The sequence below is a fragment of the Bos indicus genome, chromosome 2 (assembly GCF_029378745.1).
Source record: "Bos indicus isolate NIAB-ARS_2022 breed Sahiwal x Tharparkar chromosome 2, NIAB-ARS_B.indTharparkar_mat_pri_1.0, whole genome shotgun sequence".
Taxonomy (NCBI): domain Eukaryota; kingdom Metazoa; phylum Chordata; class Mammalia; order Artiodactyla; family Bovidae; genus Bos; species Bos indicus.
Genome location: NC_091761.1, coordinates 39,015,318 through 39,042,460, shown reverse-complemented (window position 1 = coordinate 39,042,460; position 27,143 = coordinate 39,015,318). Strand labels below are relative to the sequence as shown.

General features: G+C 41.1%; 1 protein-coding gene across 2 annotated transcripts in view; it reads left to right on the top strand.

The window, feature by feature from the left end:
• Positions 1–3,115: 3,115 nt before the first annotated feature.
• Positions 3,116–27,143, top strand: part of GALNT5 (polypeptide N-acetylgalactosaminyltransferase 5) — a 44,243-nt gene continuing 20,215 nt past the window's right edge. Inside the window, exons 1-3 of one of the 2 annotated variants that reach the window (XM_070767681.1) lie at positions 3,116–5,117; positions 18,464–18,630; positions 20,297–20,416. In XM_070767681.1, coding sequence (XP_070623782.1) covers positions 3,664–5,117; positions 18,464–18,630; positions 20,297–20,416 — 1,741 coding nt within the window. In that variant the 5' untranslated portion in view covers positions 3,116–3,663. The remainder of the gene's footprint in view (positions 5,118–18,463; positions 18,631–20,296; positions 20,417–27,143) is intronic. The other variant, XM_019972518.2, reaches the window with a different exon arrangement.

The following is a 27,143-nucleotide window of genomic DNA, read 5'->3' as shown; positions in this document are numbered from 1 at the left end:
CTATGTCAGGGGGAGAGGAAGACTAAGGCACAGTTAATTAGTAGCTTTACTTAGGGTAGATAAGCCAAGATTTTCCTTTAATTTTCTTCACATTTTCTCTCCTATTGCAAGTAATTTATGTTTCAATTAATATGGACAGATTAGAGAAAGAAAGAGGAATAAATCATTGTTCTTAGATCAAGTAAATACAGAAGACATAGGATATTTTTCAAGCAGTGTTTTAAAGCTGTCAGACATAGTAAGGATGTAACAAGTGTTGACTTTTCAAATAGGAGTTTGAGCAATTACAGCTGCCATTTGGGGTGGGGATATGATAAGATAAGACTTAAATATTGGAAAGTATTTTCAAAGCATTCTATATTCATAGTCTCAAAATATGTAATGCAAGCCACTTATCCATGACACTGAAAAAAATTTTCCTACTTTATTTGGGAAGGTGGATCCTAAATAGTTGTGTTATGCTGCAAAAGTTCTATTCATGGTAGTTTTAAGGTCATTGGGGGCAGAAACAATATCATCTGCTTCATGCTTTGAGCATGTAGGGAGTTCTTAATGAACAATTGTTTATTGATTCAATCCATAATAAAAGGAAAATAAGAACAGCAAGAAAAAAAAAAAAACAAAATGCTCAGATGTACTTCTTGTCCTATTGCCAAAGTCATGTTTAGTCATCAGTCTTCTATTCAGTGTTTGTGAAGAACAGGTATGCTTTCTCCCACATGCACCCCACATTCCTATCACAACAAAGTATCAGCAATATTATTAATGGCAGTGACTATCATTTAGAGAGTACATTCAAATGACAAGAACTTAATTTTCTCTAGTCTTTGCATTCATCTACAAAACAGAAATAATTTCCTTTTGTATAGCTAAGTAAACACATAAAATGAGCTACCTTGCAAGGTCGTGCAGCTAGAGAAGCAGTGCTGTATAGTATTTAAGCACATGGACTATAGCATCATATACTCACTCATTCCAAATCCAACTACTGCATCGTTTTTTCACCTAAGTTATTTCTTTTTGCTACAAAGTGATGACTAGAATCATATCATTCCCATTGGATTGTTGTGAAGATTGAATAAGATACTCAATGGAAAGAGTTTAGCAAAGAGTTTGGGGCATATGGGGTACACGCATACACATAATCCTGACTTTCCGATCATGTTGTTGTTGTTGTTTAGTTGCTAAGACATGCCCAACTCTTTGTGACCACGTGGACTGTAGCCCACCAGGCTCCTCTGTCCATGGGACTACCCTGGCAGGAATACTAAAGTGGGTTGCCATTCCCTTCTTCAGGGGATCTTCCCTACCTAAGGATCGAACCCACGTCTCCTGCGTTACAGGCAGATTCTTTACCACTAAACCACCAGGGAAGCCCAATCATGCTGGTTCTTAGAAATGCATGCTTCCCATAAGTACTATGATCATAAGTAATCTCTCTTCACTTCTATGTTTTTGCTAATTTATCTGTTTTTCACCATCCAGCTAGTATTTCTTTTTCTGGAACACAGTATGAACAAAGATAATTATGTTCTTGTTTATCCTTCAAGTCTAAGGATAATTTCACCAAAAATCATCCCCAAAGAATCCAGGATATAGTTCTCTCATACTATTTACTCTGTGTTTTATGGTACTTATTACCTATCTATGTCCCCCACTAGACTGTGAGAGCTCAAAAATAAGAACTAGGTCATTCTTACTCAATATCTCTCAACACCCAAAACAAGGCCTGAGTGATGGAACAGACTCAACAAAATGTTGGAAGGATGGGTAAATGGAGGCATGGATGCATGGAGGAAATGACTCAGCCACCAACGCTGCCATGGGTGCATTCCAAACTGGAGGGTAGGCATTGAGTGAAAAGAAAAATCGGAGATTCAAGAAATACATTACCATGCCTGCATTTATCTGGGTTCCTTCCCATGGGGTAAAATACAAACTTATTTTGTCTATGAAAGACAATGTGTAAGTATAAAGAAATTCAGAATCTTTCCTTCCTATAATCCCAAGTCTATGGGAGCCTAAGTTTATCTCAAAGCAGGGACACTATACTGCTCCTAACACTGCAGTAATACGTGGCATCACTATCTGTTAGATCATCCAGAGGCCCTTAGAGAACAGTGCTCCTAGGCAGTGCCTCTCAAACTTTAGGTGAGGTTAAAATGCAGACTCTTGAAAAAGAACAGATATATGTATATGTAGAACAGAATCACTTTGCTGTATACCTGAAACTAACACAGCATTGTAAATCGCCTATACTCCAATATAAATCACTTATATTCTAATATAAAATATAAATTAAACTTATAAAAAGGCAGATTCAGGTTGAATGGTTCTGGGAATGTATAGTTTTTATTAGGTTTTACTCTGGGAGAAAATTTCACAAAAATTGTGGGCAGTGTTCAAAAACCCAAAAAATCACAGTGAGGCATTTTATTCTAGGGCAACCAACTCCAGTATTTTTGCCTGGAGAATCCCCATAAACAGAGGAACCTATCAGGCTACAGTCCCTGGAGTCGCAAAGAGTCAGACATGACTGAATGGCACATTAGAAAGATGCAGGAAGCTTCTAAAAACACAGTGGAGACCAGTGGTCATCTTTACTCCCCCCACATCAATCAATCAGAATTTGGGAAGATTTCTTCCGTGAGATTCCGTTACAAAGCTGTGAGAACCAGGGTTCTACCTACCAGTCCACCAGCACCACTCAAGGGGCTGATCCAAATTTCTGATTCAGTCTGCAAACTGTTGCATCTGCGACAAGATAAGTACCCAAACAGAGTAAGAGTTTAGAAACTTCTACAGCAACGTGACAAATTAAGTTTACGTCTACTGAATCTAGCAATAAAATAGATGAATTCGTTTAAAACAAAAAGCTGACTTCCAAAGAAACATTTTGATTACCCTGCCTCAAAGAGGCATTCTGAATAAACACCCATCTCTGGTATGGAGGATTGCCCGGACCCTTCTCTAAGCTGTTACTTCTCAAAGCTGAAACATGGAGGCCAATAATTGCTGGGGCAAATTACTTGGAGACCTGGGTACAACAGGGTTAATAAACAGGACTGTGGTAGGTGGGGTTACAAACCAGGAACACATGCCCTCCAAGTTAGATAGCTTTCTTTAATTGCTCTGAAAACAAACACACTCTCACATAACACGGAAGGTGAGAGCTGAATGAAGTTTTCTGGGTAATGGCTTGAAATGTTTTCCTTATGAGAAGTGGTGTTGAGTTACAGTGTGCAGACCGAGAACTGGGAGGAGAGAAGCCGCAGCCCCAGCCGGGCCCCCACCTTTCCTGGGGCTTGTAGGAAGGTGGACATGGGCTCATGGAGATGAGATGAGTGATCTGTTGAACTGTCTGGTGGCTGGAATCGACTGCTCCCAGAGTGACCAAAGGGCAGTATCGAGCAGGGCTTCACCAGGGGCCAGCTGAGCAGGCACGGATGCTCTGCTGTGAAATGCCACGCAGGCAGAGACTGACAAGCCGTAGGAGCTGAGCTCTCCCCTTGGACGGCTGCTTCCTGCTGTGTTCACGGGAGGGGGGCGCTTTCTGGCAACTTGGCTGCTGCAGCTACTGCTACTGCTACTACTTCAGCTCCCTCTCCACTCAAGGTAAGCAGGCTCAGAGGGAGGGCAGGCTGCAAGGGAAGCCTTTGTACCATGAACAAGATCCGAAAGTTTTTCCGAGGAAGTGGGCGAGTCCTGGCATTTATATTTGCAGCTTCTGTCATCTGGCTGCTCTTTGACATGGCAGCTCTCCGCCTCTCATTCAGTGAGATCAACACTCAGATCCTGAAGGAAGACATTGTTCGGAGGGAGCGGGTAGGGTTCAGAGTTCAGTCAGACCAGGTGAAGAGCCTTGACAGCAACAGGACAGAGATGAAGCCCCCATGGAAGGGACATGGGAAGGGCGTGTGGGGCAAAGAGAACTTTAGGAAGACTGAGGAGAGTAAGCTCAAGGTCGAGGATGATTTGGACCAAACCCAGAAGGAAAGAAAAGTACAGAACGCCCCGGGAAGAGGCAAGGTTGCGCCTTTGTGGCATCCTGCATATAGGCAGACTCACCCAGTGACTTTTACCAAGTGGAAGACAGAGGGGCGAGACATCCGACCTGCAGTTTCCTCTCACCCCATGACACCAAAGCAAATGACAGCTCAGGGGCTTGAGAAAACTCCATTCATTGCAGCAAGGGGAACTCCACTGGCCAAAATATCTGTGCACACAGGACCTGTCGGTATAAACAAGCAGGGCCCGAAGAGCCATGGTCTCAACAGTGACATATCAAAGCAAGCAGCTGAGAGGTACCCCACTGTGACTACCAGTCTTAGTAATGACAGATTAAAGCAGAGGTACCAGGCAGGAGTAAATGAAAGAAACTATCCTGCCAGCCCACCAGTGCCAAGACCCAGGGAAGCCATAGCCTTAAATAAAACTGAGACTCCGAGCAAAGAACTGAATGCAAATAGACACAAAGCCAATAAGAACCTTACCTTTTCCAAGTTCATTGCCAATTCAGATCGCTTAAAGAAGCCATCTATTAATGAGATACAGTGGGGAGGCTTGCTGAAGGATGACAGAGCCAAGGTGGCTGGTGGGAAGAAACTCAATTTGTCTGAAAGCCATGTAGTAATTATAACCAAGGAGGAGGAGCTAAAGACAGACACCAGAGAGGTCCCCAATTCCAACACCAAAACTACATCTACTATAGTATTGGGCAAAAGCCAAGAGAAACGCATTGGCATGAAGAACAATGAGGCATCTTTCTCTTCACTTGCTCTACAGAGAGCAGCAGTGTCTCAAGCCAATCAAGCCTTAACTGAGGGACAGGAGTTAGGAAAGATCAACTTAACTGCCAAGACCCGGCCTGCACAACTCAACCAAAGTCAGACAAAAGCCCTTTCACCTGAAGATGGCAGAATGCACCGTGTGTTAAGAATTGATGCGACACTTTCTCCAAGGGACCCCAAAGCTCCAGGTCAGTTTGGACGTCCAGTAGTTGTTCCGCACGGAAAGGAGAAGGAGGTGGAAAGAAGATGGAAAGAAGGAAATTTCAATGTCTACCTCAGTGATTTGATCCCAGTGGACAGAGCCATTGAAGACACAAGACCTGCTGGGTAAGATCCATTTCTCTTCTCTTTCCTCAGCCCCAGGTATTTTGGGTCTTATACAGAAGAGATTTATTTCTAGATACTTCTGTGTGATTTTTGGTTGCCTAGAGAATTAGAGAAATTGTAATCACTAGGCAGAGTTCAGATAGTCTACCATCCTCCCAAAGAAAAGTTCTGCCATCAGCAGACCCAATGAACTCTCTTTATTCCTTTACTTCTCTGAGACTTTGGCCCTCATCCCCGTTAGCTCATGGTTCTCTTCCCTTTTCTTTAATAGGTATTGAAAACCTACTAAAATGATGAGATGAGCTCAATTCCTAATAAGATGTATATGAACAGTAGAGCTTAAAATGTAATTTCATTAAAACAGTGACAATGAAGTGAATTCTCAATTTTGGAACTTTTTATTACCAGCAAGTTTGTCAGGAGTCTATTTGGAAAAGGAGCATGGGGAAGGAGGCTTCTAGGCCTCTCTGGAATCATATTTTAAGCAGCAGAATTCTGCCTAATTGTGAGTAATGATTATCATAATAGCAAGTGAAGAAGTGACTCTACTCCCTAGAATTTAATAGCCTTTAGAGATGAGGATGGTAGATAGCTCAGGAGCTCAGTGATGCAGGAATAATAATGTTGGAAAAAGTCAATCAGCTAATAAGTAGCAAACACCTGCAAGACACACAAGAATATATTTTATATTTCTAGAGCTTCACTATTTATGAAGCAACTGCATACAAATCACATGAACTTCATAAGAGCCCTACAAAGGAGGTGGCACATATTATGGGTTCAAATGAGCAAATGAGAACACTCAGGAACTATGTCTCTTTCCCAAGGTAACTGAGCTCTACCGCTGCCCAATGAGTCTTCATGAACCAGGTTTTAAAGAATTAAATTCCTATAACTAAAAGGTAGATCACAGAACCTGATCTGATTCAAACATAGTTGGTTCCTGGCTCTTTTCGGCTCACTCATAAATGAAGGTATAGCCATATGTTGTAGCCACATGTTTAGTTCCCATTAATTGTTAATACAGCTTCATACATGCCTTGATATTCGATTCCTGAGCCAAACAAGGTTTGCCAAGAAGTTGAAATTAGGGAGTGTCAAGATTCAGACTTACAATATGTAGTATGTAAATAATGCCCTTGTTTGGCCTATGTAAAAGTAAACAACTCTTCTTTGTGATCTGGATATCAGTCTTACTAGGAAGAAGGCTGGAGAAGGAAATGGCAACCCACTCCAGTGTTCTTGCCTGGAGAATCCCATGGATGGAGAAGCCTGGTAGGCTGCAATCCATGGGGTCGCACAGAGTCAGACATGACTGAAGCGACTTAGCAGCAGCAGCAGCAGGAAGAAGGCAGTTAGAGATGTGCCTGTATTCATACTGGTAAGAAGGACCTCGTCATTGTGATGTTAATCATTTTCAGCTCTTAGCCATTGACAGACGTCTATCAGCCATGCATTAATCACCTGTTTAGAATAAGCACTCTGCCATTCATGTTCCTCTCCCTGGTGAAACTCACAACCTTGAGGAGAACACAAATAAACCTAACATCCCAAAATAAAAATAAAGAAACTGAGGCCCTGGGAGGCTGTATTGTGTTCATAGAGCTAGTAATTATAGAGAAATGATTAAAATACATGCTCAAAATTATGTTGTGCTATTAATCGCCCATCTCTTGCTAATTACTACAACAAAAAATCCCCCAAATTATGTTGGACCAGCTCTGATCTGAAATCCTGTATATCACATGTCAAATATATCACATATATTTATGATACACTATCACTATACTGGGGCTTCGCATGTGGCACAGTGATAAAGAATCTGCCTGCCAACGCAGGAGACACAGAAAAGGCAGGTTTGATCCCTAGGTCAGGAAGTTCCCTGGAGTAGGAAATGGCTACCCACTCCAGGATTCCTGCCTGGGAAATCTCATGGACAGAAGAGCCTGGTGGGCTACAGTCCATGGGGCCCCAAAGAGTCGGACACAACTGAGCAACTGAATACACACACATATCACTAAATTACTACATATATACACTTTATATGGCATATTCAAATATGCCAGTATACAGCATATACTATATATGCCACTATGAATGGCATATTACTATACATACCCTATGTAGCATATACTATATGGCCATATACTACCCATGGCAACTTTCAATACAAAATGCCAGGAGTAAAGTAGCTTTATTTTAATATCCCTTCTGTGGTCTGGCAGACTGCTATGGAGCTTGGGGGAAAAAAATCAGACACTGCACAGAAGTCCAGGCTTCAGTTACAAACCAGAGAAAGGGCAATTGTATGAGAGCCAAAGCAAGCAATAATGATGTTATCGTCCATGTGATTTATTGGAAGCTCAATGGCTTCCAGTGCTCGTTATTTTCTAAAATTTGATCTCTGGAAGCTAAGGGTTGCTGCCCAGGAAAGTCACGGTCAGGCTGTCTTTTCTGAAGGAGGCTGTCCCAACTGTAGGAGAAAGTGACACGTGTGCTTGAGAGCATGAGTCAGACAGCGTGTGGCCAGGGCCCCTCCCTCTTATCACACAACCTACCTTGGCTAAATATAGGTGCCCCTAGCAAGCTGCCTATCTGATGCTCTACTCTCCCAACAGGACGGAGGTGACAGTTTAACCAACAGGGATGCTATGTACAGAGCCCCTTTTGTGCCATTCTTACAGGAAAGAGAATAGATTATTTTTCTTTTCTTTTATCCAAACACTGACTACAAGTATGTGAAAATTATGTATTCAAATGGATAAAGGTTGGAAGGAAATACATTTGGTGTTGGTGAAAAGGTTGGGGAAAAACATTTGATTCTTCAGCTTGGCATGATTTAAAGTTGTCTTATGTTGATTTTATTTTTTTTCCAGCTTTGCTCAAAAGGTATATGAGATGCTTATAAGTACACACTTACAAGATTTTTTGAGATAATAATTTTTAAAAGTCTGCATGGGGGAAATGCTATATAATATAGTAAGAATATATGTATATGTATGTGAAAGAGAGGGGGGAGAAGAGAAAAGAAAGAAGCCAGAAAGAAAAACACCAATACAGCATACTAATGCATATATATGGAATTTAGAAAGATGGTAACAATAGCCCTGTATACGAGACAGCAAAAGAGACACTGATGTATAGAACAGTCTTTTGGACTCTGTGGTAGAGGGAGAGGGTGGGATGATTTGGGAGAATTGCATTGAAATATGTATAATATCATATATGAAACAAGTCGCCAGTCCAGGTTCGATGCACGATACTGGATGCTTGGGGCTGGTGCACTGAGACGACCCATAGGGATGGTATGGGGAGGGAGGAGGGAGGAGGGTTCAGGATGGGGAACACATGTATACCTGTGGCGGATTCATTTTGATATATGGCAAAACCAATACAATATTGTAAAGTTAAAAAATAAAATTAAATTAAAAAAAAAGAAAGAAATCTCTAAGAATGCAGAAGAACTGGGCTTAAAATTAGTTGTAGTAACAATCCACTGAACCCTTTAAAGTTTAAGAGATCTGGGGACTATCTCCCTTACTGCTTCTTTCATTTCCTCCAAATCTGTGTCATAACTGGCTATTGAATATACATTGAATCAAAACAAGGATTAAAAATCATAGGTTTGCTAGTATGTCTGTTTCGATTTAGTTCCCCCCTGGTAAAGATAATAAGTAGTTACTAGTTCTTAAGAATGATGATTTAACTGATATGCTAGGATGAGGGTAACATGGAGAAGAAGAGAGAAGCAGGATTTCTAGGACAACGTCTCCTGCTCTTGTTCTAAAACCAGACTCTTTAAAACCTGCTCTTCCCTCCTTTTCTCCTGAGTCCCAAAGAACCATTCTAAGGTGTTGAGATGCAGTAGTGGCCTTTTTCAAAAGCACAAACCCCTTTCTGTCATCAGCGTTATTTTACTGTCCTTTTTAGTGCCACCCAGATTTCTACCCCTTGCCCTGTGGCTATCACTTATGGTGTGTGCCGGTCTCTCCAATGTGGGCCTTTAGCATAAGGATAGTTAGTCTCATGATCTTTTTCTACACATCAAGTTCATTACTACCCACTGATGTTTTTCTTAACTGGTCCCTTCCCACAGCTTCCTACTATCCTCACCTTGTAGTCTTCACCCCCAAACATCTTAACCTGACATTGCTTACCATCTAACTGTATCTCACTTCCACCTGTACCATGATTTGACTTAACCTCTGTACTTCAGTGACCCTTAATGCTCTTGTTGTTACTAAAACACTCCTTACTATGTGCTGTTCACTAACCAGAGCCTTGAGAATCTGTTTCACCTTGTCAGTGAAATTCAAAGCTTCAGGAAGAAACTCTGTCATTTACTTCATTTTGTATCCCCTTAGCACAGAGCACCAGTGGTGAAGAATCCGCCTGCCATTGCAGGAGATGGGGGTTTGATCCGTACGTTGGGAAGATCCCCTGGAGGAGGAAATGGAAATGCACTCCAGTGTTCTTGCCTGGGAAATCCCATGGACAGAAGGAACCTGGAGGGCTCCATCCATGGGATCTCAAAAGAGTCAGACATGACTGAGTGACTAAACAACAGAACTGAGCACAGGGCAGGGCACTCAAAAGATTCACGTTTATGCAATATGGTTTTAAAGACAAGTTTCTCTTAAATGATTTTTGAAAATTGACACTATTTTTTTAAAAAAATGAATGACAGATACCTATTCAAATTAGGTTGTGAGAAGTCACTTTACAAATTAGTAATAATGACTTAATAGTAACTTCCTAAATTTTCATTTTGGATATATAGAATATGTTAGTGTCTTGTTTAAGGTAAATATGTCCTCTTCTAACACTATGATCTATTCATTAAGTCATGTTTATTCACTAATTCATATTTCTGTTGTTGTTTGTCATGCATTTTAATGTTTTGATTTTCAATAGATGAAAATCTCCTTGCTTCATTCATAAGAAAGTTTCTGCCCATAAGTAAAATGCAATTTCATTTTTGCCTAGAATTTTTGCCTATAAAATATGCTTCAAATAAAATACTTTTTTGACAGTCATTCCACATTTCCATATTTAACCCTTTCTTTATAAAAAGATAATCCTTGCAGTTCCTAGTCGTATTGAAGCTTGGTTTAGCCAGCAATAATCAATACACCCACACAAGATTTACTAAGATAGAGTCTTGCCTACTGGAAATGCAAGCCAGTTCTCCTTAGAGAGGTCTGTCCTGTGGCCTGCAGCTAGAGGGAAGATGAAACTCCAAAAAGGAACCTATTTTAAGAGTGCACTTCCTGAATCTGCATTTAGAGAAAAATGACTCAAGGACACGTTTGCTGCCAGCATTTAGTTTTTTAGAGGACAGTAAGAATTACAGCGTGCTCCTCCAGCGCTGCTGCGTCGTCATGATGTTAGTTCATTGTTTAATTTAATGCTTTGCTTTTCCTACAGTATTCTGGCAAGCCCCTCTATAAAGCAATTAAAATGGGTCTATTCTCTTAGCCTAGAGCTGGGACTGTCAACCAATAATTTGATTCCTTCCTACACAGCTAAAGAGAGTTTTCTTTTGGCACATATGAAAAGCAAAAGATAGCACCATGCATTTGCCACAAACCAGTCTAATTCACTGAGGGAAAAGAAGAACCTTTCTAGATCCTTAGTTTCTATCTGCCCTGTTCTTCCAATCCTAGTAAGGTCCAAAACCACAACTAATGAACTGCTGGAGGAGGAGCTCGAAGAGAGAAAATAGACTGATTCCAGAGCTCTCCATACTTCAGGCTTCTAGATGTGTGTATCAGGCTGAAAGAAAAAGAAACTGAACAGTGAGATGAAGCTCAATCTCTTAGTTTTACATTGGATTAATATTTCAGTTGGTGAAATGAGATAGCTTTTGTGATTTCAGTGACTGGAAAAGCTATGACATCTCCCTAAGAAACCAAACAAGGGCAGAGGGGGAGAAAATCTCAGAAGATGGATTTTAATAGGTTGTTTCCTGCTTTTTCTTCTATAACTGTACACAAAGCAATGTTGCGTGTTGCTTCTGAATTGTGTGTGTGTGTACACATTCATGCACATTTGTGTGTTTGTGTGTGTTAGAGGGCAGTGTGCCATTTCACTAAAAAGCTGTATCTGAAAGCTGGAAATACACAGCAGAATTTGTTTAAAAGGTGCAAGATAGACCATAACAAAACAAAGGGTAAATGTGGCCAAAAGATGACTATAGAGTTTTTGATGTTTTTAGTTATCACACTCTCCTCACAATTGGGGTGATAAGGAGAGAAATGATCAGAAGGTATAAAACACACTTCCGCTACTGACTTGAAGAGAAAAAAACAGGTAAGAAATGACTAATGAATGTAAAACTGAGAAATGGTAAAACAAATCAATGACTTTGTCTCCTAAATACAGCCAAAGACCTAGAAATATTTATGGGAGAAAGGAATTGGTAAATGTAGAAATTTGAACCTGCGTACACTTCTTGGTACAGACCTCATCCAAGGCCCAGTTTAACCATCGTAAAATAATTCATCAAATTCTTACAGTGATATTGCAGTGAGTACTCTTGTCCCATAAAATAGCTTTCTTTTGGGCTGTTCTGGGTGAACCATTCAGAGCAGAGTTTCCTAAGAAGAGAACAGTTTTAGGTCAAGGCTCAGAAATTGGGGAAAAGTAGCAATATTTAGAAGCTCTGTTTTGTTGTTTGCTTTCAGAAGGAAGGGAGCATTTTAGAATCTCCTCTATGTTTAAAAAAAAAAAACAATCTATATTTTTCTACACTAAAATACCTTCTAAATCGGCCCCACTTCTAAAACATTTGTGTATGGATATGTGTGAGAAGGAGCTATAGAGAGAGAAGCAGAGTATTCACAAAGGGCTTTACTACTTGCCTTCTCATTTGTTCCTTAAACCCATCCCTCAAGACAGGTACTGTCACCATCCCAGCTTCACCGAAAGAGAAGCTGAGACTTAGAGAGGAGGCTGAGGTCTCAGATGGCAGTTGGTAAGGTGGTTGGCACAGTTCATTCTATTCCACATCTGTTTGCTCACTGCTTGTCATAACCTGGGCAGCTGGGACCTTTTATCTTCCATGTACATCATCTTACCTGATCCTTAAAACAGCCATACCAGATTGATAAAGTGATACAGATGAGCAAACAAAGCACATAGAAAGGTAACTTGCCCAGGGACTCACAGCTCATGCATGGCAAGGTTGGGATCCAACCCTTAGTCTTCCTCACTCAGCAGTAATTCTATACCCCAGGCTGGCTCTCACATAGACACCTGCTCTGCCCTCATGGCAACCATCCTATCTCCACCTCTCCCGAGATTGTCCAGGTCTCTCTCAATAAGGGATCTCTCCCTTGCTGAGCCTCACCAAAATGGTGCCTATTATGCTCCATGTAGTGATTGTGTGTGTATGCATTTGTGTGTTTTATATGTGTGTGTTTATTCTAACCAATCCTCACAGTCACACTATGAAAGACATACTTTCGTATGTGATTTACAGGTCAGAAAAGTGAGACTCTGAAAGAATAAATGATAAATCTGCTGTCCCAGAAAACTAAGAGCAGATTCACAGTTCAAAAGAAAGTTTTCTGTCCAATTCTAATACTCTTTCCATTGGATACAGCTCCTCTCTCCTTTGTTTCCCTATAATCATATGACTTGAGCAGAAATTAAAACAGCTGTCTTCCTTATACTTGGGAGGGAGTGGGGAATAGAGTCAGAGGTATTTGAGGAGAATTAGTTTTGCACATCAGTTATCTTGTCAGGGAGAAAATTTATAGGAAATCATCTTCTATTCAGCATTAAGCAAAGATGATTCTTTAAAACTGCCCAACAACCACAGCTTAGCAGTGAACAAATATCTCTGAGCTCCTTTCTACTCTGCCATCTCACATCTGAGCATAGATCCTGCCTTCAAGGCAAATAGAACAAAATGTTCCTTGGAAATAGAGTGAACTACTCAGGCAAGGATGAGAAAGGCTGAGCCTGGCCTGAGAGAGGGCACAAGTGTTTGAGCTGCAAACTGAAGGGAGTTAAAGACATAGGGGGAGGGGGTAAAAAGAGTGATCCATTGAGAGACAGGGAAATCTGACCTGAGATGGGGGAGAGCAGAGAGGGTGGATATGAGACCATAGAAATAAGCATGAGTCCAGACCAAGTAGGACCTTGTTAAAATGCTTCAAGGACCAATGGGAAAATACCCAAAGACTTAAAACCCAAAACAGCAATTTAATTTACCTTTTCTCAGATGTCTTCTGACCCAGAGGGAAGCACTAATGGGTGAATGAGGCTAAAATTGCATAGAGCATTACAGAATATTAACATTAGATAAAACTTCCTTCAAAAGATCTCTAATCCCACCCCTTACATTACAGAGAAGGCTGAGGAGGGAATGACTTGCCCAAGGTCCCAGGACCCTCCAGGAGAGACAGAACTACCTTCACAGTGCTCTAACCTCAACCTAGAACTATTTCTGTCACATCACGCCACATCTTGCTTTCCCCCCTCCCATCCATCCCCACTCTGACAGCTGCCTGCTCAATAGACTATTGTCAAAGTGGTGAATGCTGTGGCTGGTGGCTTCTATTTCTAAGCTTGAGTCCAGTAGCTTTGACAGGTAGACGGTTGCCTCAGGACTACAGATTCAGCCTTTGGAGTGTGACTAAAATCTTCTCAGTGATCACGGGTGATTCTGATTAAATGTCAGGGCTGGGCTTCCCTGGTGGCTCAGATGGTAAAGAAACTGCCCGCAATGTGGGAGACCTGGGTTCTATCCCTGGGTTGTGAAGATCCCCTGGAAGAGGGCATGGCAAAGCACTCCAATATTCTTGCTTAGAGAAACCCATAGACAGAGGAGCCTGGTGGGGTCAGGGGGTCACAAAGAGTTGGACACAACTAAGTGACTAAGCACAGCACAGTCTACTCTTGAAAGAACAAAACCTAAAAGTAAAAGTTTTATAGAACAACTATACCCCCTTATCAGTGAGAAGAATAGAAGAAGCCGAATAATTCCAAGGTCTTACAGAAAAGAATATAATTCTGGACAGAGCTCCTCAGATAGATGCTCTATTCTCTCTGTGATCCTCCCGAAGATACCAGAGCTTGGGGAGGGAAGGCCCCAGAACGCTCACACTGAGGCAGTAGTTGAATTGCAAATAGAAGCTGAGAGAATATTCTCCTCAACCTTCTGTTCAAACCTGCGAACACTGAGACTTGACCCACATAGTCCATTTTGACTGTTTTGGAATAAAAATGAAAAATTCATAGACATGAGGGAATATTATCATCCTCTCAATCATCTGATTTGAAACCTTCTTTATTAGATAGGATACATTCAAAGCAGTTTAGTGGCTGAGCCGTCAGCACACACAAGGCAAGAAGGCAAAACACATCACTTTCTGAGTCTCTTGGTAAATGACGAGTCCTCGATGGATTTGGATTAAAGGACTGCCTGGGAAAAGGGCAGTGCACCCAGTCAAAATGTGTGCATGTGTTTTGTGGATAATCATATGACCTTGCCGTTTTTGTTTTTTCTTTTTACCATGGAGTTTACAAAGTATTTTTATCTCTATTGTCTCATCAAATTTTTACAGACAGTCTGTGATGAAGGCACTGTGATTTCATCCTGAAAATGAGGAAACTGAGATTCTGAAAAGTTCTGACTTGCCCATAGTCATGCAGTCAGGATCAGAAAGGTCTAAATCTTGAGTTCCTTGTCATCCTCCTCAAGTTCAGGTGTGTCTGTCTCACCAGAGTAGTGTATCCACATGGGCAGGACAGTAGAGTCCCCACATTAGTCTCCATTTGTTTTTAGTACTTGAATTGACTATAGTAATCTTTGGGTTAGTTTGTAAGTATAGCACAAGGTCTGTAGACTCTAAATACCTCACTTGTGCCATGCATGGGCATATAGGATACAAATATGATTTCTTAACCTCAAAAAAGCTTTTAAACTCAGAAGTATCTTGTATTAACTTAGACTTTACCTGAGCTGCAACTCTTCCTTCCAATATAGCAGAAAGGTTTCCAATGGGCAAATTGGAGGAAAGGAAATTTGCTTCAGTTGGGTCAGTGTCGGATAACATTTAAATAGTTTCACCACCTACGGGAAGTCGATGACAGTCAGTGGGTAAGAATTTTGTAAGAGTTAATAAGACCAAAAGACTTTCCAGTTTGACACACTGTGCCTTTCAACAAAACAAGCATGCTGGGTTTTCTAGACACCTGGAAACATGTTTAACCTGTTTAGTGATGCAGAAAACCAGGTAGCTTTATATGTAGAGTGGCCAAGCATCTCAGCCACCTGAACCAAGACACACTACAAAGCTTTGTATTTGAAACCCCCCACATCGCCTTCTGTGTCCCTCTTCCCATCTTTAATGTCACCCTCTTTTCCAGGCACCGTATGACCTGTAAACATAATCTTCCACAGGATCACCCTCAATGTAATTCCCCAAATGCGTCTAAAATATATATTTGTTCATAACTGGCAGAGGTGCCATCTCCTGGGATAGAAATCTACATATTCATCTAGTGAAATTCTTCATGATCAGTCCTGATGGGGAAATTAAAGCATCACGTAAGTAAGGTTGAGAGGTGAGGAGGGACAGATTATTTGGTGAAGAGTGCTGCCTTTCCCAAACCTCTCAAATTTCTGAGGGTTCTGTCAACCTCTAATTTCAGAGTGGCTCACATTACCTCCTAGAACTTTCTTCTGAAAGAGACCAAAACTCTATTGAATTATACTATGAAAAGATCCATCGACTTTAGCCTGCTTGCCTAATTCTCCCCAATGTATTTTCATTTGTAACTAGATGTTTCTGAAGTCAACCGCATTTTAATGATAAGATAACTTTGGGACTTCACAACTAAGGCTTGTTGATTCACATAGCTCAGGCAGAATTTATGCAGCTGACCCTTCCTTTTTAGAACTGATTTATTTTTTTCAGGGGCAAATGTTGTGAAGAATATTTAGGTGTGAAATGAGTATTTCCCATTCATTTACACTATAAAATTAGAGATGAGGGAGTCACAGAAGGTCATTGATGTTTTCTATACTCTTCTTTCATTCAGGCTAATCAACTCCTCTTTGCTTTACTTTCTCTTACCCAGCTTAGAGCCTAAGGTGGGCTATTTAACCAGACTACACTAGTACCTTCAAAATCTTCCACCGCTTTTGTTTCTACCTCATTTTCTCTGATGATCCCCAGATCTGGATTAAACCATCTGTTCACATTTCCATACACAGCCTTCCTAATGAATGGTGCTGGGTAGGTCATTTAACTTCTCAAGCTTCAGTCTGCTCTATTTGAAGAACAACGTAATAGTATGCATTTTAAGCAGTTGTTAAAAAGATTGAATTTATGTACATAATAGTATTTTACCATGCAAATGGTACTTTACCATGCAGTAAAGTGCCATGCAAATGTGTTTTTTCTATGGTTTTTACTCATATATTGTTTTATTTGTGGACTAAGCACAGTGCCATTATGCTGTCTCACAGAAATGCCTGCTTCCACAAAATGCCACATCTACTGCCAGCTGCTTTTATTCTTGTGGACTTACAACTTCCTGAATAGCTATTACAGGAACCAAACTGGACCAGAGCTTGAGTCCCAACTCCACCATTGACTAGCAGTATAATCATGGCATAGTCTCCCCATGATTTCAATTATTCTTCTATAAAGAGGGAAGAAGAGATGCTGTTGGTTTGAGGTTTAAAATGAAATAATGCAGAAGGCTGATAATATTTATTTATGATCATCATAATTTAATTATTACATTACAGAGAGTGTCTGAGTTAGAAAAATGGCAAATACTCTTTGTGAGTGTCCACTGGGTACCATCATGTGAAGAGTTACCCAGGCAGGAGATGGAAGACTGCCAGCAGTGAGGCTTGATGCACTTCAGGGTATGGAGAAAACCCAAGACCAATTACAACCCACCTGAATACCAACTCCCACTATAGTCATGTTCTCATTTCCATGCCAGCAAAATGATTTCAACTGTGGCTACCCTGGAGCACAAAGAGTCTCAGCAAGGACCCCTTAAATAGATACGGAAGCTATCTATTTAAGAGTTTAAGTAGTGTATAATACATATCATATATATCCATAAATACATTCACATGCAGTGGGAAAGAATATTTTCTTTGGCACTTGGCAGAAGGCCAGTTGAGAAGGCAATCATAAATGGCTTTGTAGCATTAAGTGAATTAATGTTAATTAAGTAACATTAAGTAAGAGAATAGGAATGTTCTCTTGTGGTCTATAACCTAATTGGGAAAGCAGTAGCTACCATTTGGTGAATTCCTCAGCCCAGAAACTGTGCTAGATATTTTATTTACATGCATTCTCACTAAGCTGTAAATCTCTTTTCAATAAGGCATGTTACCTCATTTTACATATGAGGAAACTGAGGCACAGAAGGATTAAGTAAAGAATCTAGATGACAATTTGAAAAATTTTTGGTGGTGAGCTTCAAAATAGTGTCTTAACCACCTATAAAGCCAGTGTCCTTTCCACTACAGGGTGATGTCTTCACAGGAAGTTCTCATGTCTTGCATGGTTAGGCCTCTTAGCAACAATTGTCACTGGGTCTGTCAACATGCAGGAAGCAACAGGTTAGACCCCTCAGTCGAGAAGATCCCCTGGAAGAGCAAATGGCTACCCACTTCAGTATTCTTGCCTGAGAAATCCCATGGACATAGGAGCCTGGTGGGCTACAGTCCATGGGGTTGCCAAAAAGACAGAAATAACTTGGCAACTAAACAAAAACAAATATCCTTCCTCTGCTCTTTATTTTATTTATAACTCTCTCCAACAAAAGTGCACAAGAAAATCATCATATAGACAGATGGATAGATAGATAGACGATGTGTGCATGCTAAGTCACTTCAGTCATGTCGGACTTTTTGCAACCCTATGGGCACAGGCCAGCCATGCTCCTCTGTCTGTGGAATTCTCCAGGCAAGAATACTGGAGTGGGTTGTCATGCCCTTCTCCAAGATAGATGATAGATAAACAAAGAAATAGATGATAGACGGATTGATGGATAGATAGGTAAGTAAATAGATGATTGATAGATAACTTGAGTGTATGTGTATTTACACACAATTGCACCTTGTGGATTTTTCTTAGAGGACTTACAACAAGAAACATTTATTTTTTCATAGTTCTAGAGCTTGGAATGGCACCAGCGGGTTGGGTTTCTGTGAGGCCTCTTTCCTCAACTTATAGACAGTCATCTCTCTCTGTGTCCTCAGAGAGAGAGAGAGAGAGAACTCCATTTCTGCTGTCTCTTCCTCTTACACCTTGTGGATCTTGTTGGCACACTTTTTGTGCTCTGCTTATATTCTGGCCCAGGTGTGCAGAGCAACTTGTTCACAATAACCTCCCAACCACCAGTATCATCATGTGCTTTGTGGATGAGGTGTGGTCCACTCTCCTGAGGTCTGTACATAGCGTCCTCAACCGCTCTCCTCCCCACCTCATCAAGGAGATTCTACTGGTGGATGACTTCAGCACCAAAGGTAAGAAAACTACTCCCTGGAAAATCAAAGTTTGATGCGAGGCAATAACAATTCGGATACAAAAATTACAGGATAATTTGATAAAGAATGAATGATTTATAAATGCCCAATCATTGTTTGATACTGTGGCTTAGAGGCATAAGTCCAAGCATCTGTGAATTACAGAAAGTCATCTCAACCACCCATGGCCTTGTCCAGCTAGTCACCGCAGACTCTCCTTCAGCTGTGACTTCTCTGTTGTGTAGGAGTGATTTTCTAATTACAGGTCTTTGGAGATGGGTACTTTGAGGTCCTGGAGACCAGAAGATGTTCTCTACAATTGCATAAATGCCTTTTTATGAAATCTAACAAGCAAAGATACCACAATTAACAGAGTTAGTTATAGAAGACAATGAAATGTAAGCCCTACGGCTTCTGCTTTATTATATGTTCAGCTAAGAGTTGAGAAGACAAGTTGCCAATGGGACCAGAAAAATGAGGTTCTAACAGAGTTCAAAGGCAGAATTCACCACTGTCTTTACTTTTTTGTTTATTACAGTGAAGAATCTCTCTCTTTGAACTGTAAAAAACTGGGTATGTAAGTGGTCCCATGACTGCCAAAGGTCCTAGACCACATTACAAAAATCCCCAAATGCAACCCACTTCAGAAAAACTTAAAAAGTAGCAAAGAGACAGCAACCTTAATAGAACACTTTAGCCTTGGCCATGACAACAAGGACACGAGCCAGTTCTCACTTCTCTCTCTTAGAGTGCCTACCAGGGTCACACTGAGCTCCAGGAGCAGGGAGATATATAAGGAAAACTGGTTGAAAACGTTGAGAAGTAGTCTTGAAAGCATCAACAGAAATAGAATCTAGTTACCGAGCAGATAACAGTCCCTTTAGGAATGGCCTATTCAGATTTTGTGGCCCTGAAGGATCTATGCTGCTGCTATTGCTGCTAAGTCTCTTCAGTCGTGTCCGACTCTGTGCGATCCCATAGACGGCAGCCCACCAGGCTCCCCCGTCCCTGGGATTCTCCAGGCAAGAACTCTGGAGTGAGTGAAGGATCTATGAAGTCCTCTTTAAGAGAAAGATGACACAATTGGTAGGAAAGCGAGCAGCAGAAGTATTCACAGAAGCCATTCCTACCTGGGATATGTCAATACCTTAATCATACATAGAAGTAACTGTAAGCTACATAAATATACCACCCCCCCACAAAGAGCAAGAAAGCAGAGGTATGATGGAGAGTGTCATAGTAGGAAGTGGCAATGGTCTTAGCCAATTGCAGTTGCAATATCTTTCTTTTGCAAATTTTTCAATTTGCATACAATGCATGGCCTCTCTCCTAGGTCTTAGAAGAGGCCTTTACAAGGGGAAAAGTTTGTGCAGAAACCGAGCTTCATTTATTTCAAGGTAAATTTGTACCTGTCCTGACAAATGCTCAGAAAAAGTGAGCCCTTCTCTTGGTAACTCACCTACACTGAAAGGTGGATTTGAGTTTTAGGAAAACAGAAACTTAGAGTATTGAACCCAAAAATCCATTTAAGAAAATGACATCATGGCTCAAAGGATAAAATATAGTGACTATGGTAAATATCATAGTTTTGGGTATTTGATCTGATCTTATTTGATCCAGATCTTATTTTTAAAGTATTTCCTTGTCTAATTTCTCCCTGTTATAGACTACCTAAAAGATAACTTGGATAAATACATGTCTCAGTTTCCAAAAGTTCGGATTCTTCGCCTCAAAGAGAGACATGGCTTAATAAGAGCCAGGCTGGCAGGGGCACAAAAGGCAACAGGTAAGAAGCTGCTAATTTTTTGTTTTTGCTACATCTTTATTTTAGCTTAATCTTTTCCAAATGCATATCAAATTTGAAATAATAGTACAATGAGCACTCCTATGTCCATCATTTCATTCCACCAGTTTCTAACTTTTTGCAATATGAATCCCACTAAACTGTTTCAATGACACACTGAGGGGTCACAACTCTGAAAAGCTCCAGCTAGGTACATTTTAATTACTTGCCACTATTCAGTAGAGGGTATATTCCCAAACTATCACAGAAGGACATTCTTTTTCCTAATTAACATTGTTGTGGACCCCTTTATGAATGATAATAAAAATGAATTACCTAAAAACAAAATGGGAAAAATATTTAACTATATACACAATTATATATACATATATCTAGATATATACATAATTACATATATGTGGGTATGTGTCTATTTGAACACTCATATATATGAACTAGACAACAAATTAACAATTACTCTGGCAAGCTGCTGTGAAGTTTCAAAACATGTGTTCTCAATTTCTGTCCCTGTCTCCCTATGGGTGGCAGTGTCTATGACCCACACTTAGAGCAGCAATAATGGAGGGCTGATTTCTGAGTTTGGAAAGAAACCGAAAGATCTATTTGAATGGAGTTAGAAATAGACTCATCTAAGGATAAATTCAGTGGCCCTAAAGTGCACCTGACCCTGTGGGGGTTTAAGGAAATTCAGGGTCCTGCACCAGCTTTAGTTCAGTTCAGTTCAGTTGCTCAGTTGTGTCCAACTCTTTGCGACCCCATGAACTACAGCACGCCAGGCCTCCCTGTCCATCACCAACTCCCAGAGTTCAATTAAACTCATGTCCATCGAGTCGGTGATGCCATCCAACCATCTTACCCTCTCTCGTCCCCTTCTCCTCCTGCCCTCAATCTTTCCCAGCACCAGGGGCTTTGCAAATGAGTCAGCTCTTCGTATCAGGTGGCCAAAGTATTGGAGTTTCAGCTTCAACATCTGTCCTTCCAATGAGCACTCAGGACTGATCTCCTTTAGGATGGACTGGTTGGATCTCCTTGCAGTCCAAGGGACTCTCAAGAGTCTTCTCCAACACCACAGTTCAAAAACATCAATTCTTCAGCACTCAGCTTTCTTTATAGTCCAACTCTTACATCCATACATGACTACTGGAAAAACCATAGCCTTGTCTAGACAGACCTTTGCTGACAAAGTAATGTCTCTGCTTTTTAACATGCTGTCTAGGCTGGTCATAACTTTCCTTCCAAGCAGTAAGCGTCTTTTAATTTCATGGCTGCAGTCACCATCTGCATGCAGTCATTTTGGAGCCCCCAAAAATAAAGTTAGCCACTGTTTCCATTCTTTCCCCATCTATTTGCCATGAAGTGATGGGATCAGATGCCATGATCTTCCTTTTCTGAAAGTTGAGCTTTAAGCCAACTTTTTCACTCTCCTCTTTCATTTTCATCAAGAGGCTCTTTAGTTCCTCTTCACTTTCTGCCATAAGGGTGGTGTTATCTGCATATCTGAGGTTATTGATATTTCTCCCGGCAATCTTGATTCCAGCTTGTGCTTCTTCCAGCCCAGCATTTCTCATGATGTACTCTGCATATAAGTTAAATAAGAAGGATGACAATATACAGCCTTGACGTACTCCTTTCCCGATTTGGAACCAGTTTGTTGTTCCATGTCCAGTTCTAACTGTTGCTTCCTGACCTGCATACAGGTTTCTCAAGAGGCAGGCAGATAGTATTCCCATCTCTTTCAGAATTTTCCACAGTTTATTGTGATCCACACAGTCAAAGGCTTTGGCATAGTCAATAAAGCAGAAATATACATTTTTCTGGAACTCTCTTGCTTTATCAATGATCCAACAGATGTTGGCAATTTGATCTCTGGTTCCTCTGCCTTTTCTAAAACCAGCTTGAACATCTGGAAGTTCGTGGTTCATGTGTTGCTGAAGCCTGGCTTGGAGAATTTTGAGCATTACTTTACTAGCATCTGAGATGAGTACAATTGTGTGGTAGTTTGAGTATTCTTTGGCATTGCCTTTCTTTGGGATTGGAATGAAAACTGACCATTTCCAGTCCTGTGGCCACTGCTGAGTTTTCCAAATTTGCTGACATATTGAGTGCAGCACTTTCACAGCATCATCTTTTAGGATCTGCAATAGCTCAACTGGAATTCCATTACCTCCACTAGCTTTGTTCGTAGTGATGCTTCCTAAGGCCCACTTGACTTCACATTCCAGGATGTCTGGCTCTAGGTGAGTGATCACACCATCGTGGTTATCTGGGTCATGAAGATCTTTTTTGTACAGTTCTTCTGTGTATTCTTGCCACCTCTTCTTAATATCGTCTGCTTCTGTTAGGTCCATACCATTTCTGTCCTTTATTGAGCCCATCTTTGCAAGAAATGTTCCCTTGGTATCTCTAATTTTCTTGAAGAGTTCTCTAGTCTTTCCCATTCTATTGTTTTCCTCTATTTCTTTGCATTGATAGCTGAGGAAGGCTTTCTTATCTCTCCTGGCTATTCCTTGGAACTCTGCATTCAAATTGGTATATCTTTCCTTTTCTCCTTTCCTTTTTGCTTCTCTTCTTTTCTCAACTATTTTTAAGGCTTCCTCAGACAACCATTTTGCCTTTTTGCATTTCTTTTTCTTGGGGATGGTCTTCATCCCTATCTCTCGTGCAATGTTAGCCAAGACTGTAATTCAGGGACTGTTCAGGGCCCTCATTGAGCAGGGCTGACCAGCCTAGTGAGTCCTCCCAAACTCCCCCGGAGCACTCCCCAGCCCTCACAGGTAGAGTACAGGCAGCAGATGGCTCTGGGTCCGAAGAGTCTCTGTAATCAGAGATCTACATTGATGCCACTGCAGAATCTTTTCTAGAATGCATAACCAAACAAAAAGATCAAAGATAAGAATCTGAATCCAGAATCTCATAGGCCTTGAGCTACTCATTTATCCTTTAGGATTCAGGGAAAAAAGAAGAGGAACCACAGGCAAAGTTGAGATTAGCTAGTCGAGGACATGGGAGAAGGCAATGGCACCCCACTACAGTACTCTTGCCTGGAAAATCCCGTGGGCGGACGAGCCTGGTAGGCTGTAGTCCATGGGGTCGCAAAGAGCTGGACACAACTGACTGACCTCACTTTCACTTTTTACTTTCATGCATTGGAGAAGGAAATGGCAACTCACTCCAGTGTTCTTGCCTGGAGAATCCCAGGGACAGGGGAGCCTGGTGGGCTGCCGTCTATAGGATGGCACAGAGTCAGACATGACTGAAGCGACTTAGCAGCAGTAGCAGTAGCAGTAGCAGCAGTCAAGAACATGCAGAAGCTGAAGTCGAGTTGGCCTCGTTTTGGTCTCAGAGTCTTTTAGAGTCTTCCACAAAGAAATAAGGGCAAATCTGTAACTCTTTAACTTCAAGCAATTTCCCTCCACATTCAGGCTCCAGGGCATGATAGATTCTTTCTCTCCATCTCATTCAGTCATCAATTGTTTACTGAGAATGAGGAATTAGGTCAAGCAGGATTTCAAAAATTAAAAGACAGGCCTTGGTCAGTGGGTCTCAAGGGAAAGTCTTTTACATAAAGGCAACAGAAGTAAAAAGAAAAGAGGTAATTTGGATACAAAAAACAAGCCAGATATCATGATAGTGTTGAACACACCAAGCCAGTTATAACCCTGACAAGAGCAGCCTGCAGGTGGGCAGGTTTGATAGTGCTCTGATTCTGGAGGGTCAGAGTAGAGATCAGATTCTCATTTCCTATATAACACGGCAGTTAGCAAAATAGCTGTAATGCTGTGAGCATTCCAAAGAGTCAGTTGGCTAATGTTAAATATGTGGACAACAAGTGACATCTAACTTCCAATGCCAATGCTGACATTCCCTGAAGAGCAACAGTCCTTTTATAAATTTCTACAACTTGTTTCTTCTGCAGGTCAAACAGGTAGCTTCCTTAGCATCACTTATAAATCATTCTTTAAAATTAAGTGAGCAGCAGGTCCACATTCATCAAGGAACTCTAAACACAACACTATCACCAACCAGTGCTAGCAGCAGTATCCTAAGCTGGTCAGCTAAATCTAAGGGGGGTCGATGCTCAACAAGGAGCCAAAGCTATTTGGCACATTGAGCATGTCTGAGTTGGCACAAAAAATTGAAAACTAAGTAAGTTACAACCAAACCCATCTGCAAACAATCCAGTATGTCTGGAATCTACTCTCAGAACAACCTTCCAGGTAGTTATCAATATGGAGTTAGTTATTTTGAGCTCTAGCCTGAACAACGGTTGAAAACCAGTCATCGTAATAGCTATCTATTAGGAATCGAGGTTATTAGGTATACTTTGAAATATCTCCATAATGTAAAGCTCAAAGAGATTAAGTAATTTATCCAATGTGGCCAAGAAAAGTAGAGCTACGATGAAGACAGTTCTGGTCTTCTGAAAGAAGACCATCTTTTATACATTCTATACAGCTAGACCATTTGTGTTTAGTTGCTCAATCATGTTTGACTCTTTGAGACCCCACGGACTGTAGCCCCTGCCAGGCTCCTCTGTCCATGGGGATTCTCCAGGCAAGAATACAAGGGTGGGTTGCCATGCGTTCCTCCAGGGGATCTTCTCAACCCAGGGATCAAACCCAGGTCTCCTGCATTGCAGGCAGATTCTTTACTATCTGAGCCACCAAGGAAGCCCAATAGGACTAAGCAAACATACTTGTATACCTTATACACCTAGATGAACCCTAAAAGCCTTCCCAGGATAAGGAGAAGTCTATGCAAGAGGGCACCCTTAGAAAACAATAGCTTCCATTATCAAGTAATCCATAACTCCTGGAAAATAGGAACCCCCTCCCCCAATCCCAGCATGATCAGGAGATGTAACTGCACCTCCAAGAGTAGTAGATGAGGTAGGGAGGGGGCTTCTGGCTAGCACAGCCTGTTCCTATCTAAAGAGACATCTCAAGACCATTTCCCATCAAGACTTTGTCTAAGGTTAGTCCCTTCACCTTTATGCAAAAATTCCATTGTTAATCAGGTAATTAATAAGATCTATTCATTAAGAAGTAGTTTAGAGATTTCAGTGGATAATAATCTATTATTCAGGTATTTATTTGCACCTTTTTCTTTGCCTGCTGCTGTCTTCTGCTTTTACTTTAAGCTTTCCCATACTCATATCTCTGTCTCTTTCTCATTTGCAGGGGGTGGGAGGGGAGAGGCAAGAGGGTGTATGCAGATATTTTCTAGTATCAGGCTGCCACTTAGCTTTGCAAACTTGGCAAAGTTGCCTAAGTGTTTCATTCCTCATAAATGCGGATAAAACTTAGACCTATACTTTAGGTTTGTCACAAGGATAAACCTTAAATAAGACAATAAGACAATCATTCAGAATGTTCAGAACAGTATCTGGCACAGAGTAAGCATCAAATCAAAAATCAGTGATGTTATTGTAGGTTTTTCAGATGCTGAGGGGTGTAGCTAAGAGTCAGAGTGGTCAATTAAAACAATAAACCAAAGTAAAGGTAACAGTCAAGTCTTCAAGCACTTCCTGCAATCACATAAGTAAAAAGTATAGGTAGGAAGCCAGACAGAAGACAGCACTGACTCCCTCAGTGCTCCGTATTTTCCCATGGAAGAATGGGCTGGTGGATCGGAGCAGATGTGTAGATCATCTTACTGACCAAAGAGCCTGAAATAAGGTTCCTCCTGTTTTGGAGCCAGGGGGCCAGGATTAAAGAAAGGGAGAAGGGCTAGTAGTAAGAAAAAAATGTCCTGAAGATCTACCCATCACCCACAAGGTGTGAAAGAAGTCTTGGCCTGAGGCAGTCTCCAGCTGGGTGAACCTGGGTCAGGAATGCAGTTCTTTATAAGTGCATGTCCAGCTAAGGGGCTGGGGGACCTGAGTCCTTGACTATATCTTCCTTCAGAGACTCTGGGGCACAAACTGTGAACCAATTCTGTGTGGAGATGGCAGCTTTCCCTCAAGAGGCCTGCCAGGTAAAGCTTTTGTAATAGCTTTGGGCCTCGGCTTCCCAGGTGGCACTAGTGGTAAAGAACCTGCCTGCCAATGCAGGAGACAATAAGAGACGTGAGTTTGGTCCCTGGGTCAGGAAGATTCCATGGAGAAGGGCATAGCAACCCACTCCAGTATTCTTGCCTGAAGAATCCATGGACAGAGGAGCCTGGTGGGCTACAGTCCATAGGATTGCACAGAGCTGGACACAACTGAAGCAATTTAGCATGCATACATGCACGACTGGGTCTGAGATTATACATAGGATTCTGGCCAAGACCCAGATTCCTCTGGTTATTATTCACACACACACACACACACACACACACTCAATCCACTTGTACAGAATAATTTGGAACAATGTAGACCATTGCTAAAATTTTCATTGGAAATAAAGAGTGTTACTTCACACAACTAATAGAACAAAAAGAATTCATAATTATTCCTGTCCTCCAAGTTTCTTTTCTCTTCTCCTGTAACTCTTTTTTTTTTTAATTATGGTAAAATACATATATAAAATTTACTATCTGAGCCATTTTTCAAGTGTACATTTCACTGTAAAGTACTTTCACATTGTTGAGCAACCAATCTCCAGCATTTCTCTTGTGAAACTAAACTCTATACCCATTAAACAATTCCTTGTTCCCCCTCTGTAACACTTTTTAAACTACCTCCTAGTCTTACTAGTTCCCCCACTTTAATTTCTTTTCACTGTAA